The 18264-nt window shown below is 42.0% G+C and overlaps 1 protein-coding gene across 3 annotated transcripts in view; it reads left to right on the forward strand.

Annotated features, from left to right (window-relative positions):
* The window catches only part of disc1 (DISC1 scaffold protein), a 79052-nt gene that overhangs the window by 25900 nt on the left and 34888 nt on the right, over positions 1-18264 (forward strand). For all 3 annotated transcript variants that reach the window (XM_076974239.1, XM_076974240.1, XM_076974241.1), the window contains exons 8-9: positions 8631-8721; positions 17685-17721. In XM_076974239.1, coding sequence (XP_076830354.1) covers positions 8631-8721; positions 17685-17721 — 128 coding nt within the window. The remainder of the gene's footprint in view (positions 1-8630; positions 8722-17684; positions 17722-18264) is intronic.

Raw genomic sequence — 18264 nt, forward strand, 5'->3', positions numbered from 1 at the left:
CAATTACAAAGCCATGTATGCAGGGTTCTTACACCTTTATAAGGTAGAGTAAAGCACTTTTACATCACTTTCAAGGTCCATTTCAATATTACCCAGCACGTTAAACTTAATTAAGGTAAATATATAAACTCGAAATTATTCACTTAATCACATTATTTAATGGTGGTTTATTTTCAAAACGCCCAATCTTAACGTCTTCACGTTCTCTCATGTTTCGTCCTGGAATTACAAGTGGCTCGTATTTGTTAACGTATTACAAGAGAACTGTTCAGTCAGACAGCTATTTGTTGTGAAACGAAGTAGTTACAATTTCAAGCATTTTCAAGTACTTTAGCCTAAATTCCAGCACTTTTCAACCCTGAAACACAAAGCAACTGTGACGTTCGGTGTGGTGTGAAGGACGAGACACGGATCCCTCTGTGGCGACAGACATCACTTTTATTCTCAACAAATATATAGCACATGTAGCGCACGTGGAACACTCAACATACACAGAGACTTGTAAACTTTAGACATCGACGAGCAGGTGTGCAACTACACACTTTCTGAGGTGTATGCAAACATACTATCGGTGGCGCCCCCCCCGCCGCCGTGTGTCCAGATCTCACTTATTCATGCACTTATAAAATACAAGACATATATTGTACACTTTTATTCTCTTACTCACAGCAGGTGAGCATCTCAAACATCACAAACAAAAAACAGTCTAAATAATATGTAACAGCAAATCTGAACAATATCCTCGACTCTGTGTAAGATTTTTAACAAGAGTTTTTACTAAATTGTTACATTTCGTGCTTTTGCACTTGCCCATTTGTCAAGAATACTTTCAAATGAAATAGACCACGCCACATTGTTTTCAATTGAGATCACTGCTAACTGGGTCAAGCGATCATTGCTCATACTTAAACGAAGGTATGTTTTGATAAGCTTCAGCTTGCTAAAGGATCTCTCGGCAGATGCAACGGTCAGAGGCATGGGCAGGAATACTCTAAGGGCTACTGTCAAATTAGGAAACACCAAATCAAGATTCTCCTTTATGAGGAAATCTAACTTCTCTAGAGCATTGTAACCCTTCAGTAGACGGCTTGCTGGGTATATTTCTTGAATTATATCTCTTGAAACATCACAGGTAGTCAGGGCATATGTGGTCACTGATTCCTCCAGCTCAGCTTTTGTCATGTGCTCCATTTTAGTAATGAATTTAAATTTCTCAGACACAAGCTGAAAATTGGAAAACCTCTCAGACAGCTCGTGCAGGATTGTGTCAACAATGATATTGAGAACCATGCACTTAAAGTACCTTTTGGGTTCCTTTTCATGATGACCAGTGCATGAATTGTCATTTGGGAACCTCTTTTGCTTCCTAAAATATCTCTTTTTGAATTCTGGAGTATCCATTTCACTGGCTATCCTGCATGCAATGTCAAGGGACTTCTGAAAGCCCTCTTCTGTATACTTGAGCAAAAATTCTTTCAGAGACTCAATTAACTTAATGGCTGTGTCCATTGACACATCTGCTGTTTGTAGTGCCTTGCTTGCAAAGTTTATTTCTAATAATAAGTCATGCCAAACTATGAGGCACACAAGGAACTCCATACTAACAAGCTCATGAGATAGTGACTTTGCCTCTGAGACAATTTTGCTGTCTCCTGCCACTTCTTCAAGCTTTTGTAGAACATCTAGAATACCCCCCAACTGGAAACGTACAGCTTTGACAGAGTCTAGCTTTGCTTCCCAACGGGTGTCACTCAGAGGCTTCAGTGTGATGTCAACAAACTCAGTCAGAATATCCCACCTATTCACAGAAGATGAAAAGATAGTGTACAATCTTTGAAGAGTGCCAAAGAAGGTTAGACACTCTCTGTTGGATGAGGCTGCATCACATAACAGGTTCAGGCTGTGGCTACAGCAGGAAATAAACAGAGCCTCTGGACATCTCTGTTGTATTAAAGCTTGGACACCCTTCTTTATTCCCCTCATATTAGAGCCATTGTCATAACTTTGCCCCCTACAATTAGCCATATCCAACCCCAGTCTATCCAGCACACCTGTCAGTGTGTCTGTGAGGCCTTTCCCAGTTGTGTCCTTCACAGCAGTGAACCCCACAAAAGACTCAGCAATAGTAACCTCCTTCTTCTCATCTGTATGAATATATCGAATGATAACTGAGGCCTGCTCTTGCTTTGAAATATCAGGTGGCTTTGATCTGGGCAGAAATTTTACCCAAAACGCATTCTGATATTGAATCTAAAAATTCATTTTGAGTGCACCATGAGAGATATCCAGTGGTTTTTTTGGAGGCAGCTTTTCTAAGATGCTCTGCCAGTGTGACATCATATCGTGCAATGAGCTCAAGGATTCCCAGAAAATTTCCATTTTTAGGATTTCCTAACTGCATTTTTCCCCTCAGTGGCAAGTTTCTCTCTGCAAGGAAGAGTATGCAGTCAATAACTCGAGTCAGCACACTTCTCCAGTGTGCCTTTTCAGCAGCTATGGCTCTTTGCAATTTGCAATCAATAGTTTTACCTAGGTGTTAGCGAGATGCCAGTTCTTTCCAAATCAGATAAGCATTTATGTGAGAACCACTGGTTTCATGGTGCTTCAGTGTTTTTGAAAGACACCGCCAGTTATTATACCCCACCACAAGGCATGTATCAGTAACTTTAGCTTCACCAAAAAGCTTACATGCAAAACAATAGACTCTGTTAGTACCTTTGGAATACAGTAACCAATCCCGTTCCACTTTCTCTCCATTAGACAGTAAACGAAAACAGTATGCTTTGGAGAAACGCCTTTTACTCTTATCTGATCTTGGATATGGTCCATCAGAACATTTCTGTTGGCCATTCTCAACCATGTACTGCCTAAATGAGTCACTCATTTCATGTGGTGAAGGCCATTCAGATGGATCTTCTGAGTAAGGCCTTGTCCCAGCCCTCTCCTTGGACTTCTCTGCTCCTCTCCCTCATCTGCACCTCTCTGTACCACCTCATCATCATCTGGACGTCTCTGCTCCTCTCCCTCATCTGCACCTCTCCGTTCCACCTCATCATCATCTGGACGTCTCTGCTCCTCTCCCTCATCTGCACCTCTCGGTTCCACCTCCTCATCATCATCTGGACGTCTCTGCTCCTCTCCCTCATCTGCACCTCTCCGTTCCACCTCCTCATCATCATCTGGACGTCTCTGCTCCTCTCCCTCATCTGCACCTCTCGGTTCCACCTCCTTATCATCATCTGGACGTCTCTGCTCCTCTCCCTCATCTGCACCTCTCTGTTCTACATTCTCCTCTATGGTGATTGGCTTGCCATGTTTCCCTGCACTAGTTTTCCCAAAAAAGGACACAGTGAAAAATGATCATCTGAACCTTACAGAAGGGGGCCCTAAAGCCCTATTTCCTCAGGCCAGAGGTGGGTAGAGTAGTCAAAAATCATACTCAAGTAAAAGTACTGTTACTTTAGAATAATATAACTTAAGTAAAAGTAAAAAGTAGTCATCCAAATAGTTACTTGAGTAAGAGTAAAAAAGTGCTTGGTAAAAAAATTACTCAGGTAGCCTACTGAGTAACATCTGATTTATTTGTTAACCCAAACATTCAATCAAACAGACAAAAATACATGTTTGGCAAATTAGAGATCATACAATCAATAAAATGAATTCCTTTCTCTGTTTTACCTAGAAACGACAGTGTAAAATATCCTGATTGATTTTTAATTTCGGCACCGAGTTTTTTTTTTTTTTTCAGCACAAGCACAAAAAGTGGATTTGAAAGCCGATTTAGAGATAAAATACTAACCCAAATAGTAACTATTATTAGTAACAGTTGTATCAGCTGTTGACATGCCACAGGGAGTGAACTATATGTCAGAGTGTTCTGACTAAGGGTAATGGACAGTAAATCACAAATTCCCTTACATCATCTACTTACTTGGTATGATGATCCATTATATTTTGTAATATAGCACCTTTCCTTTTAGCTAAAGCTAACCTTAATGTTTACAAGCCTGACCTACCTGCTGTCTTTCAATCAATTTGAGAAGCTTTGTTTCATCCCTACAACATCTTTTTCTCTCTCCCTCTTCCGTTTTCTGTTTTGTGCCCCGGAGAGCTTTTTTTTCTGCCCCTCCATCTGCAGGTGCAGGTGCGGCACGACGGGAAAAAACTGAACTGGAGTACGGCACAAATCCTGCGCATGCGCGAAACGAGACAAACTTTCGTACTTTGAAACGTACCTTTGAAAGGAGTAAAAAAAAACATGCCTGTGCGCGTGTGTTTAGGAGGAAGTGACAGGAGGATAGAGGGGAAGGAGAGAATGGGCGCCTAGTGCTGTGCTTCTGTTTTTGATGTGTATTATCATATATGAACAAACAACTCTTAATGCCAACTAGAAATAATTTTAGGGCATCGATTTGGCGCCCCCTCTAGTGCAGCGCCCCTATGCGTCGCATACGCTGCATACCCCCTTTTTGCGCCACTGTCGACGAGCACAGGACACTGTGCGAGCGCACGTTAAATAGACAAACCACATAAGCCCCGCGTGATTACGAGACGAGCCACAGGTGAGACGGATTATCACAAGACACAACCACACCCACGGAGATCCACAGACGCAGACGAGTACACTTAGATGACAGACACACGCCCACAAGGAAGGGGCAGGGGTCCTCAACGTGACAGACGCCCCCACCAAGGGCACTACCTGTCCCGGGGTGCCAACAGGACCGAGTGCCCCGAACCCACGTCGAGGGGCGGATCCGACGCGCTCAGTCCTGCGCCTGGGAGGTGTCCACCCTTGGCGAAGCGTCCGCCACGAACCGCCTAGAAACCCTCCCCGGGAAGACCGGGGAAAAGTCGTTAGACACATTTAACGGGACGCACACAAACACAGAGACTGGTATATTAAAACATAGAGGCATGAAAGGGAAAAATGGATTAGGCACACATACGGGAAGACTCACAAACACTGGGACAGACAAACATGTAACAGGTGCCAAGCTATGCGCCAGGAGAAGAGCCATCAGGGGAGAGAGACCGGGAGCTGCAGGTGCTACGGTGGACGGTCCTCCTCCGGCCTTTGCATCGAACCCTCCGCTGGGTGCAGCGCGGCTGGCGGACGCGCCTGGTGCAGCGCTGCTGACGTACACGCCTGGTGCAGCGCTGCTGACGTACGCGCCTGGTGCAGCGCTGCTTACGTACGCGCCTGGTGCAGCGTGGCTGGCGTACGCGTCGGGAGCCGTGCGACTGAAGAACGCTCCAGGTGGACCGCATGAGAGTCGAGCACACCGCGGAGCACACCGACGGAGGGTAATCGTCCTCCTCTTCATCCTCCTCCTCCGAATCCTCCTCCCCGAACTCGCTCTCTGGGGTTGACGCGGTGGCGCCGATAACAGGCACCCACCCTCAGAGGCGAGAGGTCGCGGGAAGGAGAGGGATGTCGATCTAGCCAGCCCCGCACCGCCTCCTGGCGGAACCCCACCGCCCACTCGGGGCTGGAGGTCTCCCGAGACAACCTCAGCAGGTCGGCACACAACGGGTCCCGTTCCAGCTGCTCCAACGTCGGCGTGGCTTCGCGGTGCGGGAGGGAGGAAGAGGCACGGTGATGCCGCTTACTGGGGCGCTTGCCTTTCTTTGGTCGGGTGGCGTAGCCGGGCATGGTGTCTCAAAACAGCTCGTCTTTCTGTGACGTTCGGTGCGGCGTGAAGGACGAGACACGGATCCCTCTGTGGCGACAGACGTCACTTTTATTCTCAACAAATATATAGTGCATGTAGTGTATGTGGAACACTCAACATACACAGAGACGTATAAACTTTAGACATCGACGAGCACAGGACACTGCGCGAGCGCACGTTAAATAGACAAACCACATAAGCTTCGCCTGATTACGAGACGAGCCACAGGTGAGACGGATTATCACAAGACACAACCACACCCACGGAGATCCACAGACGCAGACGAGTAGACGTAGACGACGTAGACACGCCCACAAGGGAGGGGCCGGGGTCCTTAATGTGACAGCAACATTAAAATTTGTCAGGTAAATGTGACTTCCCCTGTTTTTGAGGGGTGTTTCTTTATACTACCACTACCACATATCATTATGGAGAACCCTGCAAAGAACATGAGGGGTGCGGATTTGCGCGCTATGTTCACTCGCGAAAGTATAAACCTAGCTTAACACAACAAATCTGGCCAAACACCTGAATGACCGACACGCAGATTTGTACAAAGAATTCCAAGAGGTTGGTGATTATTCCCATTTCTAGTATTACTACAGCATACAAGATTATGTGTCCGATTATGGTATCCTAGCAAATGTTTGTTATATTCTTGGTTTAAGAGCCGTAAGTGCGACAGCATACAGAGAGAAAAAAAGAGTGATCGTACTTGTGACGCTCGGGCAGTCCCGAAGGATGAGACACTGAATCCTCTTGGACTGACGTCAAGTTACGTTTATTTATAACAAATAGCACTGTGTAGCGCACAGGCACACTCACACTTGCACACAGACGTGTAAACATAGACAACGACGAGCACAGGACACTGCGCGAGCGCACATTAAATAGACAAACCACATTAACCCCATGTGATTACGAGACGATTCACAGGTGAGACGGATTATCACATGACATAGCCATCACCACGAAGTATCCACAGACGCAGACGATGCACGTAGACTACGTAAACACACGCCCAAAAGGGAGGGGCCGGGGTCCTCAACGTGACAGTACTACAACGGATCAATCATCTATGAATACTGAACTCTACTCTAATACTGAAGTTAAAGTTACTTAAAGTTGTTTAAAGTATACTTAAAATACCCATTTTGCTCTAGCCATTTTTTACTTCTAAATGTGAATTCCAGAGTGCACTACTATTATTTATGTAAATGTATATTAATGTGCAATTATTTATATTTCTGCTTTAATGTGGTAGGGACTACACCTTTTATTTATTTGAAATTTGTGAAACAAAATGCAATATTCATTTGTTTGTTTATGAAAAAAACTAAAAAAGCTTTAAAACGGAAATGAGTACAGTATCTGACTTTGGTATCGAAAATGGTATCAAATTTCAATAATTTAAGTATCTATATATGTATATATGTATTTTATTTTTTTTCCCTCATTCAACGTAATGTAATAACAACGTAATGTAACGAAACTATGTAACATAATAGTTGTTTATGGCAAAAAACCTAGAGTGCCTGCGTAAAAGAATTCATCCAGAAAACATCTGTTGTGATGTGTATGTGTATACTGTATAGTGCTGGGTGATTTATATTGATTATAATATTGATATATAGATTGTTGATTTATTGCGAAACAAATCAATATAGTTTTATCGCCAATATCGTATTTATGTTTATATATAAATAAATTTGACTTTGAATTCAAATTCGAACTCGGGAAGAGTTGGTACCGTCATCGCTGTTCCCAAAAAGAGTTTGCCAGGCAACAGGGAAGATTCACCGCGTGTAACACATTAGACTAACGAGACAAGTGAACACACACAAATAATCACACCTACAGGAAGTACATATATAGCAAGACAGAGTACACAAACACGTCCGAAGAGAGGGGTCTGGGGCTGTACCGTGACATCTGACAGATTCTCACATTTTATGTGGTTTTGGAGAGGCTGCTGGTGATAGTGGAGTTTTTGTTGATCAGTAACAATACACTGATTTAATATGCTTTCATATTAAACATAGTAGGCCTATATATAAGAATAATCATCTGCTACAAACATAAACTGGGAAACATCACAGAGAAACTAACCTGAATATAGAAACATCTCTAGAAAATATCTGGAAGTGCTGACCCCCTAGGTCAAATTTCAAGTTAAAATGTTATAAAAGGTTATATTGATAACTTCATATCAAGGTAAAATGATTCAATGAAAAGATGACTGGAGAGGTCTGAATCAAAATGTTAAGTGGTCTGTGATGCTGAGACCGGTACGGCATCATCACCAACCTACCTGGTATTCCACCAGCCTACTAGGTGAGAGAGTGAATACTTGCCTGATAAGGGGATTATCCTGTCAAGACATTGGATTTGATTATGCATAGACTGATGATGACTTTTGACTAAAGTAATTGGTGTGGAGGTACTTACTTGTTTTATAGAGAGCACACGCCGCGCCTGGGAGAACTTGGGTTGGTCCACCCTTAAAGTAAAAAGGGAGGAAAAGAGGATGAGCGGCCTTTTACCCGGAATTCGCAGCGGGAATTTTGGGTATAAAAAGGGGCTGGTAAAAGGAGGAAGGGTCAAGGAAAGTGCGCTTGGATTGAGGACTTGTCTGAAACTCCCAGAGACCTGAAAAATAAAACGGCAAAGTTTGAGTATAATTGACAGTCTCCAGTCTTCCTTGTAAAATTGCCTAAACCCACAAGGCTACACTACCACATGGTCCTAGAATGAAAGTGTCTGCTTGTTTTGGAATAATTAAAACACCATTTCCATTGAGTATTTCTGTAGGTTCTGTTGTATGTAATTATCAGGTGATACTATTTCTTCCCACAAAATATACATTTATTTCTTTAAGTGATATAAAATGTATACTTTACTTTTAGAGAACAATTATTGACATTATATATGATACATTTTCTCTTTCTTGCTCAGGTTGTGAGGAGCCAGAGGAGTGATCATCTATGGGCAAAAGTTAATGAGAATGAGACCGAACTGCATGAGGCCAAGCTAGGAGCCATTTCAGGTCAATCCAAATATTCCACTGTTGTCTCATTTATCCCTCTGTTCATCACCAGGCAATGACATATTACAATGGCACTTGTGTAATATGCCCTGTTAGTCCTCCCCATCTTACTGGATGTCATTTGCTCTTGCTAGTGGAGAGAATCACTTCAGCAGTGCAGAGGAGGTGAAGGCAGAGATAAAGTCTGGAAAGATGTAGGGAAAGATAATGCTTGGTCAGGTCACTGTATACAGTATTTGTAGTAAAAAACTGTACTCAATAAACAGTCTATGTTTGAAGACAGCAAGAGACTTTGCAGTCTGAACAGCTAGAGGAAGCCTGCTACATACTAATAGCGTACTATTTACATCTTGCAAAATTGCACTGCAAATTTTTTTCTTTTATACGTTTTCTTATATACCTTCATACTTTGCACTGTCTATATGGCTGGCATCAGTCATCTTCGCAATTTGCACAGCAACTGGTTTACACTGCAGTCCGACTCAGCAGTTAACTGCACTACATACACACTAAAAGTCTTTACCTTTTTATAATTTAACTTTATTTTTATACTTTATATTCTATTGTATACATACTGAATCACTAAATAACAGTCTTTCTGCTAATCAGAAGGACATGTTCTAAATCACAATGTTCTTTTGTAATCTTAAATGACATAAGCAAAACGGCATAATTTCCCTCACATTGGTGTCCTGCATCCCATCATGCAACATGGACACTTTCGACATCTAATCCATAAAAAAATTAATCATGGCAGACACCAATGCAGAGAAAGATTGCAAGCATAAATGTATACTTTCATATAAATCTACTAGAAAACAACTGCATGTTGTGCTGCTCACAGTTTTACAATGAGAAAATTCAGTAACCGATAGCTATCTCAATATCTTCCAACCATTACGAGTTAAGTAGCGTTAGATTAGCAACCTCTAACTATATCTTTAAAGCCTGTTAACTAATTTTCCTACCAGAGGTTATTTTCAGGATAATTTATCTCCATGTTCTGATTCGATTGCAAATCAAGGCCATCGCGTATTTTTCCAATAGTGAAACTAGGGGTGGGTGATATATCGAATATACTCAATGTATTGATGTATGTTATTTTTGAGTTATAAAAAAACAATTACATCGCGAACATCGAGTATAAATTTGCTTCTATCTGCCAGCATGAGAGCTGCTTTGGTGTTTAGTTCATCTCTCTCTCAGTTCACCTACATAGGTCCCGCCAACCTCCGATGCTGGTGTGTGAGTGTGTGTAGATATAAGATGACAGTGAAGTGGAAAAGAGCACAGTCAGTTACAGAGAGTGTGAATATCAAAGAGTTAACATTAAGCGCCAAGAAAAGAGACGCAGGCGGATTAATTTGTTCAGAAGAAAAATAGCACAGGTACTCAGAGAACTAATGATGAAGCGAGTTGGCAACGTTAGGGGCTAAGAAACAACACGGAGGCGGACAATTTGGTTCAGAAGAAAAACAGCACAGGTACTGTAAAGCCACCCATTAAAGAACGAAGAATGCCTGAACTCCGCATGTGCACATCTCCACCTACACCAAATAAAATGCAAATGCAACCAGCCCAGAAGCAAATGACGCTGGCTGCTTCATTTTCAAAAGCAACCCCATATGACAAAAAAGTTCAAGATGAAAAGAAATCGCTGCTGTTATCACCTACATCGCTAAAGACATGGCCCCAGTCATTGTAGTAGAAAACCTTCAAAAACCTCATTAAGACACTTGATCCAAAATATGAATTGCCTTCTTGCAATTTTTTTGCAGAAAAATCTCTGCCAGAGTTATAAATTTCAACGAGAGAAAAGTTGACTCACCAGCTAAGAAATGTGACCACTACCGATATGTGGTCCAGTAGAACATGTGAGCCATATCTAAGTCTTACTGTTCACAAAAGTTGACTCACCAGCTAAGAAATGTGACCACTACCGATATGTGGTCCAGTAGAACATGTGAGCCATATCTAAGTCTTACTGTTCATTACATTGACAAATGGCAGTTGAATGGTTCATGCCTACAATCCAGCTTTTTCCCAGAGGATCACACAGGTGAGATCATTGCACAAGGCTTGAAAGAAGCTCTCGTCTTGGAATTCAGAAGAAGCTCATCAAGTGTGCATCACCACTGATAACATAGTCAAAGCTGTGCGGCTGAATATTTGGACAAGACTGCAATGTTTTGGCCATTGTCTGGACCTTGTGATTGGTGAGTCCTTCTCTGTCCCTAATGAGAACATGCTTAATTTATAGAATACACGATATTATTATCAGCAATGTTATATCAGCCCAATTGTAAACATAACACCAAGAGAGCACTTCACAATTGTTTTGAAAATGAGTGTGTGCTTGTGTGTTATGGACAGTATATATAGAAATATATAAACTAAAGCATGTACAGTATTGCCATAAAATGATTTGGTTAAAGTCTATTTTAAACATGTCTATGATTTATAGAATTTTTTTAAATTATTTTTGGTGTTAGACATAATGACTGAATTTGGATTTTTGTATAATTATTATAATTAATTATATTCTAATAATTAAAATATTTTTGTTTGTTTTATTCTCAGAGAATAACATGAAAGACTCCCATATTGAGTTTGCTATTGCTGTTTGCAAGAAGTTTGTGAGCAGCTTCTCATTCAGTTGGAAGAGGAGGAGAGACCTGGCTACAGTGCAGAAAGATCAAAATCTCCTGGCACACCAGCTGATCAGCGAGTCCCCTACCAGGTGGGGATCCCGTCATAAGATGATTGAACGAGTGCTGGAGCAGGAGCGAGCTATCTATCAATCTTGGCTGCAGAGTCCTCGAATCAGTGCATGAGGCTCTAAAACCTTTTGTGGAGTTCACTGATGCACTTTCAGTGAGGAATATGTCACATATGGCCTGTGTCAAGCCTGTGCCTTATCTCTTCCACTGCAGCATCTTAGCAATTTAGGAAAATGACACTACACTCACCCAGTCTATCAAGGTCTCCATCCTGGATTATCTGAGGGAGAAATTTGCTGACCCTGCCACAAATTGCCTGCAGGAAATAGCATCGTTAGTGGATCTCAGGTTCAAAACACCATACATTGCAGAAGATCAGGTGGAGTAAATCAAGTGTAGAGCCATATCAGAGATGGAGGCAGAGTCGTCTGACTAGAGGACAGCTGAGTCACCAGTTTCACAACCACATGAAGCATCAACGGTGTCGGAGCCAGAGCCACCAAAAAAGAAAACCCTCTGAAGCTTCTTCAAAAGGGCAACACCATCCTCTGCCACATCATCCCAGAGAGAGCATATTGAAACAGAGTTGTCTGCCTACTTGCAGTCTGCTAGCCCTGATAGTGAATCAGATCCCCTGCAGTGGTGGAAGGACCATGAGGAAATGTTCCCAAACTTGAAAAATCTGGCAAAAAATATCTGTGTGTACCTGCCACCAGTTCCCCATCAGAAAGACTATTTAGCACCAGTGGAAATATAGTTAAATGCCACAGAGCATCTCTAAAGCCAGAAGCTGTTGATAGGCTTGTGTTTTTGGCACAAAACCTCTACACAACCTGTTGGTACTTGACTGGACAAACAGGACACAGAACACCATGCACTAAATAATTACTGAGATACATATTGTGTCCCCTTTAAATACCCTGGAGCTGTCTTTTCCTGCTGGTTCCCAAAACAAGTCCCTAAAAGACAAAAGTGTTACTGTTTTTAGACAGCTTGTTCCCTTGATACTGCTGGACATATGGTTTTATATAGTGGACCCACACTCACACTTTACAGACTGGACTTGGTAGTATTTTTAATAGTTTTTTGAATGAACAGTAACATCCATCCATCCATTCTCATCCGCTTATACGGGTTGCGAGAGCAATAGCCTAAGCAAAGAGGCCCAGGTTTCCCTCTCCCCAGCCACCTCTTCTAGCTCCTCTGGAGGGATGCTGAGGCGTTCCCAGGACAGCCGAGAGACATAATCTCTTCAGCGTGTCCTGGGTCTTCCCTGGGGTCTCCTCCCAGTTGGACATGCATGGAGGTGCCCAGGTGGCATCCGGACCAGATGCCCGAACCACCTCAACTGGCTCCTCTCTATGTGGAGGAGTAGCGACTCTACTCTGAGCCTCTCCCAGATGACCATGCTCCATACCTTATCTGTATGGCAGGGCTCATACATCCTGCAGAGAAAACTCATTTCAGCCACTTGTATTCGCGATCTCATTTTTTCGGTCACTACCCAGAGAACTTTTTTGCCGGCTGATGGGCAGCGGGAACAGGTGGGGCCGGCTGACGGACAGCGGCAACAGGTGGGGCCGGCAGACAAGCAGCGGGAACAGGCGACGACCCCCTCTGGGTCGTGGAAACAGGAACCGGCGTGGCGGACCCCTTCCGGGTCGCGGAACAGAAACCAGCATGGATGACCCCTTCCGGGTCACAGGAACAGGAGGCGTGGATGACCCCTTCCAGGTCGCGGGAACAGGAGGCGTGGATGACACCCTCCAGGTCGCGGAAACAGGACGGGGCCGCCGGGCTGACGTCCTCAGGCTGGGCCAGCCACTCCTGAGGAGAGTGGCCACTACTCCCCCCCAAAAAATTATTTGGGGTCTCTAGGGGAGAGGCTGGCAGTATCAGAGGAGGGAGGTCTTCCTCAGGGCAGGTGCTGACCTCATGATGCGCTGTGGCGGCGGGGTTCTGATTCAGGGGCGTGGTCTTCCTTCTTCCCCGGTCTGGTCTGCGCCTGGAAGAACATACAGACACAACCGCTTCTCTGTGGCTTTCATTGTGACTCCACTTCATCGGAGGCATCGGGAGTTCACAATGACTTTTGAAAGCCAACCGAGAACCAAGCCAACGCTCGTCTGCACATTCATTCCGCCTGCCCGAATCTTGCACTAGATGTCGCTCTTCCCTGTAGTGTTTACCAAGTCGGGCAGACACATAGCGCCTATCAGGGAGCTTGTTGCTAAAGCTAGAAACTGAAAGTAATATATAATTTGATTGGAGGACCCCTAGTCGACTATGAACGTCATAGTCGAATGTACCATTCTGACTGCATGGGGGTGCCCAAGGATGCTGCTAATAATTAGTTGTTACATGAAATGTCTGTTTTCATTATATATAGCCTTTTGTCAAATTAAATCATCCTAATTTCTGTTAATAAATATTTTCAAATTATGTGTGCAATAGGCTTCTTCCTTACTACACTTTAATAAATCACACCCTGCAGTTGCACAATCCAAATGAGCGGAGCATCTATTGCGATTATAATGGCTACTAAAAAAACTTCAAAAGTGTGGGAATATTTTGACAAAGATAAAGATGAATCAAACAACAAAGTGCAAGTTATGTCATCAGCGTCTTTCATATGACAACAACCAACATGGCATACCATTTAAAATGGGTAAGACGAAAGAAAAACTGTTCAGCCGTTTGTCGTCGCGGTGCATCTCGGCAAGTAGGCCTATAAACATTTTTTGTTGTTGTTTTTTTGTTTTTTAACCTCGTTACGTGAACCTTTACTAATATTTTTTTTTGCTGTTGTGTGGCAAATTGTTTTTATTTTATTTTATTTTATTTTATTTTCAGGCAGGCATATTTTCTTTAAAATATTTTTGACATTTGACACATTGCCTGTCTGACCAAGTTTGATATGCGCACTGACAGTGACTTCTTTTTGTTAATGTTCTCTAATGTTTTATTAAAAAATACATAAATAAATAAATTTTAAAAGCTAAATAAAGCAAACCTACCATGTTTATTTATTTATCTGAGTGTTTTAGGTTTTTCCTTTGAAGTGGAAAAAAATCCTGAATTTAATTTGTTTAATCCGTTTAAACAGGATCCCGTTTAAGGTGCTTTAGAAAAAAAAATCCTGATTCGACTATTACTCGACTAAAGGGAAAATCTGACAAATCAGATTTGACTATGAAAATCCTTAGTTGAAGACACCTCTAGAAATGAATGCACACATAAATATATCAGTGTTGCGCTCACTGGCATCAACAACTCAATAAAAGAATGGTAAAAAATTTTATGCTGTATCTTACCTTTTTATATGGTAGCTATGATTTGTTGCCTTGCTTGTATGGAACCTGGGTTAGGCTGTGCATTAATTTATCCTGGCTCTAGGTCCGCTGGTTGCTCCACCACCTCTAACAATGGCACGGCATACCTGTGCGCAACATTGTGCAGGACCCCACATGCCCTCACAATATGACACCCCTTCTCTGGCCGATACAGGACCATTCCCCTGGTCCTGTCCAGGCAGTGCCACCGGCTATTCAGCTGCCCAATCGCCCTCTCCACTATGGAAAAGAAACAGTGCCAATTCGAAATGTAATCGCTACTAGGCAAAAATGGAAATGCAATCCACAAAATGCATTGCTTTTCCATACAAACATGCAGAATACATGCCACAATGAAATGCAAAAGCACTATTACATTACGTTTCAATGCACTTTATCTCTTTATTGAAAAACAATACACAAGAATTACCATTCAAAACCAAAACGCTGAATTTGTGCCAGAATTGAATACAGCTCGAAATGTATTCACGGCACCGAGGTATTGCTTTTCACCGTACGGTATTTCTGACATAAATGTCTCCTTTAAATGTAATGATCACGAGATTGATTTAAACACTGATGTGATGAAAACATGCCACAATGAAAAGTAAAAGCTCCAGTGTGTGTGAATTTGTATTTAAAGAAAGAAACGCTGAATTCGTGCCAGAAGCCACCTTGAAACTGAACGTCATTGTATTCCACTGTGTCTCTGCGAAGCTGTGTTCGTGCCAGAATGAAATCTAATCACTGTCCAATAGGAACGCCTGCCTGAATTTGGAAGTGGAATACAATGACGTTCAGTCGATTGCATTTCAAGGTGGATTCTGGCACGAATTCAGCGTTTCTTTCTTTAAATACAAATCCACACACACTGGAGCTTTTACTTTTCATTGTGGCATGTTTTCATCACATCAGTGTTTAAATCAATCTCGTGATCATTACATTTAAAGGAGACATTTATGTCAGAAATACCGTACGGTGAAAAGCAATACCTCGGTGCCGTGATTACATTTCGAGTTGTATTATATTCAATTCTGGCACAAATTCAGCGTTTTGGTTTTGAATGGTAATTCTTGTGTATTGTTTTTCAATAAAGAGATAAAGTGCATTGAAACGTAATGTAATAGTGCTTTTGCATTTCATTGTGGCACGTATTCTGCATGTTTGTATGGAAAAGCAATGCATTTTGTGGATTGCATTTCCATTTTTGCCTAGTAGCAATTACATTTCGAATTGGCACGGTTTCTTTTCCATACTCCATGACTGACCGGGTGCGAGAATGAAGAAAATTGTATCTCCCAGTCAGTCTGTGGACATCTTGAGCACGTAACCGAGGTCTCCTAAGTAATTTAACAATTACCTATGTTTAAATTATTATTATTATTATTATTATTAGACCTTTATTTATACAGGTAGTCCCATTGAGACTTGACGTCTCATTTACAATAGAGACCTGTTTTATTGTTCTAAGCTGGAAATGTCGAATGCTTTTACTTAAATGCCTTAAATTTGTAGCTTACCAAGAAGCCACACATCACGCACTCACCGAGCTTGTAATCTTATTCCAAACATGCTGTTTGTAAGGATGTACGAATCATAGGTTGATCCAGGCCACCGTGCCACTACATTAGTAAGGCACATTTTTGCATCACAGATTATTTGCACGTTTATGGAATGAAAGTGCTTTCTATTCACATAAGCAAATGCCTCCTCAGATGGTGCCTTTATAAAAATGTGTGTGCAGTCGATCACTTCGATTACATTAGGGAAACCGGCTGCAAGTTTCGCTTTAATGTTTGACTGGTCAACCGCATCATATGGGAACTTTATATACCTAGCTGACATGCAGATGATCCCATCCGAAACAGCTGCCATGGCACGGCTGAAAGATGACTGGGATATCCCCAACCAGTCTGCCAGTTCTCTTTGAAACAAGCCAGTTGCCAGGAAACGGAACATTGTCAGCACCTGTAAAGGAACTGGCAATGCGCGAAATCTCACTGTTTCTCTCTCCAAAACTGGACCCAACTCGTCACAAAGTTCCAAGAGGACAGCTCGAACGACTTATAAGCCAGTCATCATCATGGACCAAAAAATCATAATGGTCACGGAAAATGCGCTCTCTGTGAATTTGGCCATTAGCATTATCTTCCAGTAATGCCAACGCTGCCATCTCCCAAGAACTCCAGCACAACCTTTCATGCATGTTTATATAATCTAGGCTAAGTGGAAACACATTGAATGATTATTTCAGTAAGGCAATGAAATTGTCTGATTAATTTACTGTTTAATTGTCTGATTAATGTACTTTATTTGACCCAAAAAAGGCTTACTACAATGCGTGCGTAAAGAATATCTTAATAGTTGTAACTTCAATGCATCACCTCTAAGTGTCGCTAAATGACAAAAACACATTAGAAACATACGTATGCCTGAAATGAAAGTGCTGTGGGGGGACGCACTTTCTCACGTTCAAGTCACATTTAGTACATCTGACTGTATGAAACAGCGTACGCAATCGTTTTGTACGTATGCAGCGTTAGTACATGAGGCACCAGGTCCGTGACAATTACCAGTAACCTGTCTCTAGTCATCTGTAGGTATTCATTGTGATTTCCTCTGTGCAGGTTAAAAAACAAGGAGAAACATAAACAATTAAAAAAAAATTTAAAAATATATTTGAAAATGTTTATTATATACTGCAAATTAATGGTTACTAAATAATGAACATTAATATTCACTAACATTTGGGCAGTGTTTTTACATAAAATAAACATGTGCAGATATCTTATAATTTCAATATATGATTTTGTTTATACATTGATATTGTAAATCCTTGATAAGAGAAAATAAAATGTTGTTCTCAATTACAGGACAACTAAATAACAATATATGTTTCTTTCCCATGCAGAACAGAATCCTCTTAAGTACACTGGATTTCTTCATAGGTAAGAGCTTCACTGTAACATAGGTGAATCACAGAGGGAGAACAAAATTGCAGAGAGAGCTGTGGTTTAGAGCTGTGATGACAAGAGGGGAGGGGCTGCTTGTTACATTCACATGACTGTATGTCTCACGCTCACCAAATCCCTTAGGGTCAGAGCCAGAGTGTTTCTCACACTCTCACCACATCCCTTAAGGTTGTTCAACACTTTACACTGTGCTGCTATCTCTGTCCAGTCTGACCTACTGTCTGCTCAGTTTATTCCTGCTCTCTTGTTGATTCACGACAATTACATTTTCAGGACACTTCATCCATTTACATACAGTATATTGCTAAACATATTTCACATAATATTTAGATTATTATTCCTATATCATTTACTAATGCTGTATGTGATATGTTTGTAATGCATGAGTCTTATGTGATGGTGCTTCAAAAGCTGCAATTCAGGGAAATCACTAGAATGTTTCATGGAACACTAATGAGGATAGGCGATGTGGTAAACTGAAAGCCCAGCCGTAACTTTGACCTGCTCTTCTGCTGGCCT

The sequence above is a fragment of the Brachyhypopomus gauderio genome, chromosome 15 (genome assembly GCF_052324685.1).
Source record: "Brachyhypopomus gauderio isolate BG-103 chromosome 15, BGAUD_0.2, whole genome shotgun sequence".
Classification (NCBI taxonomy): domain Eukaryota; kingdom Metazoa; phylum Chordata; class Actinopteri; order Gymnotiformes; family Hypopomidae; genus Brachyhypopomus; species Brachyhypopomus gauderio.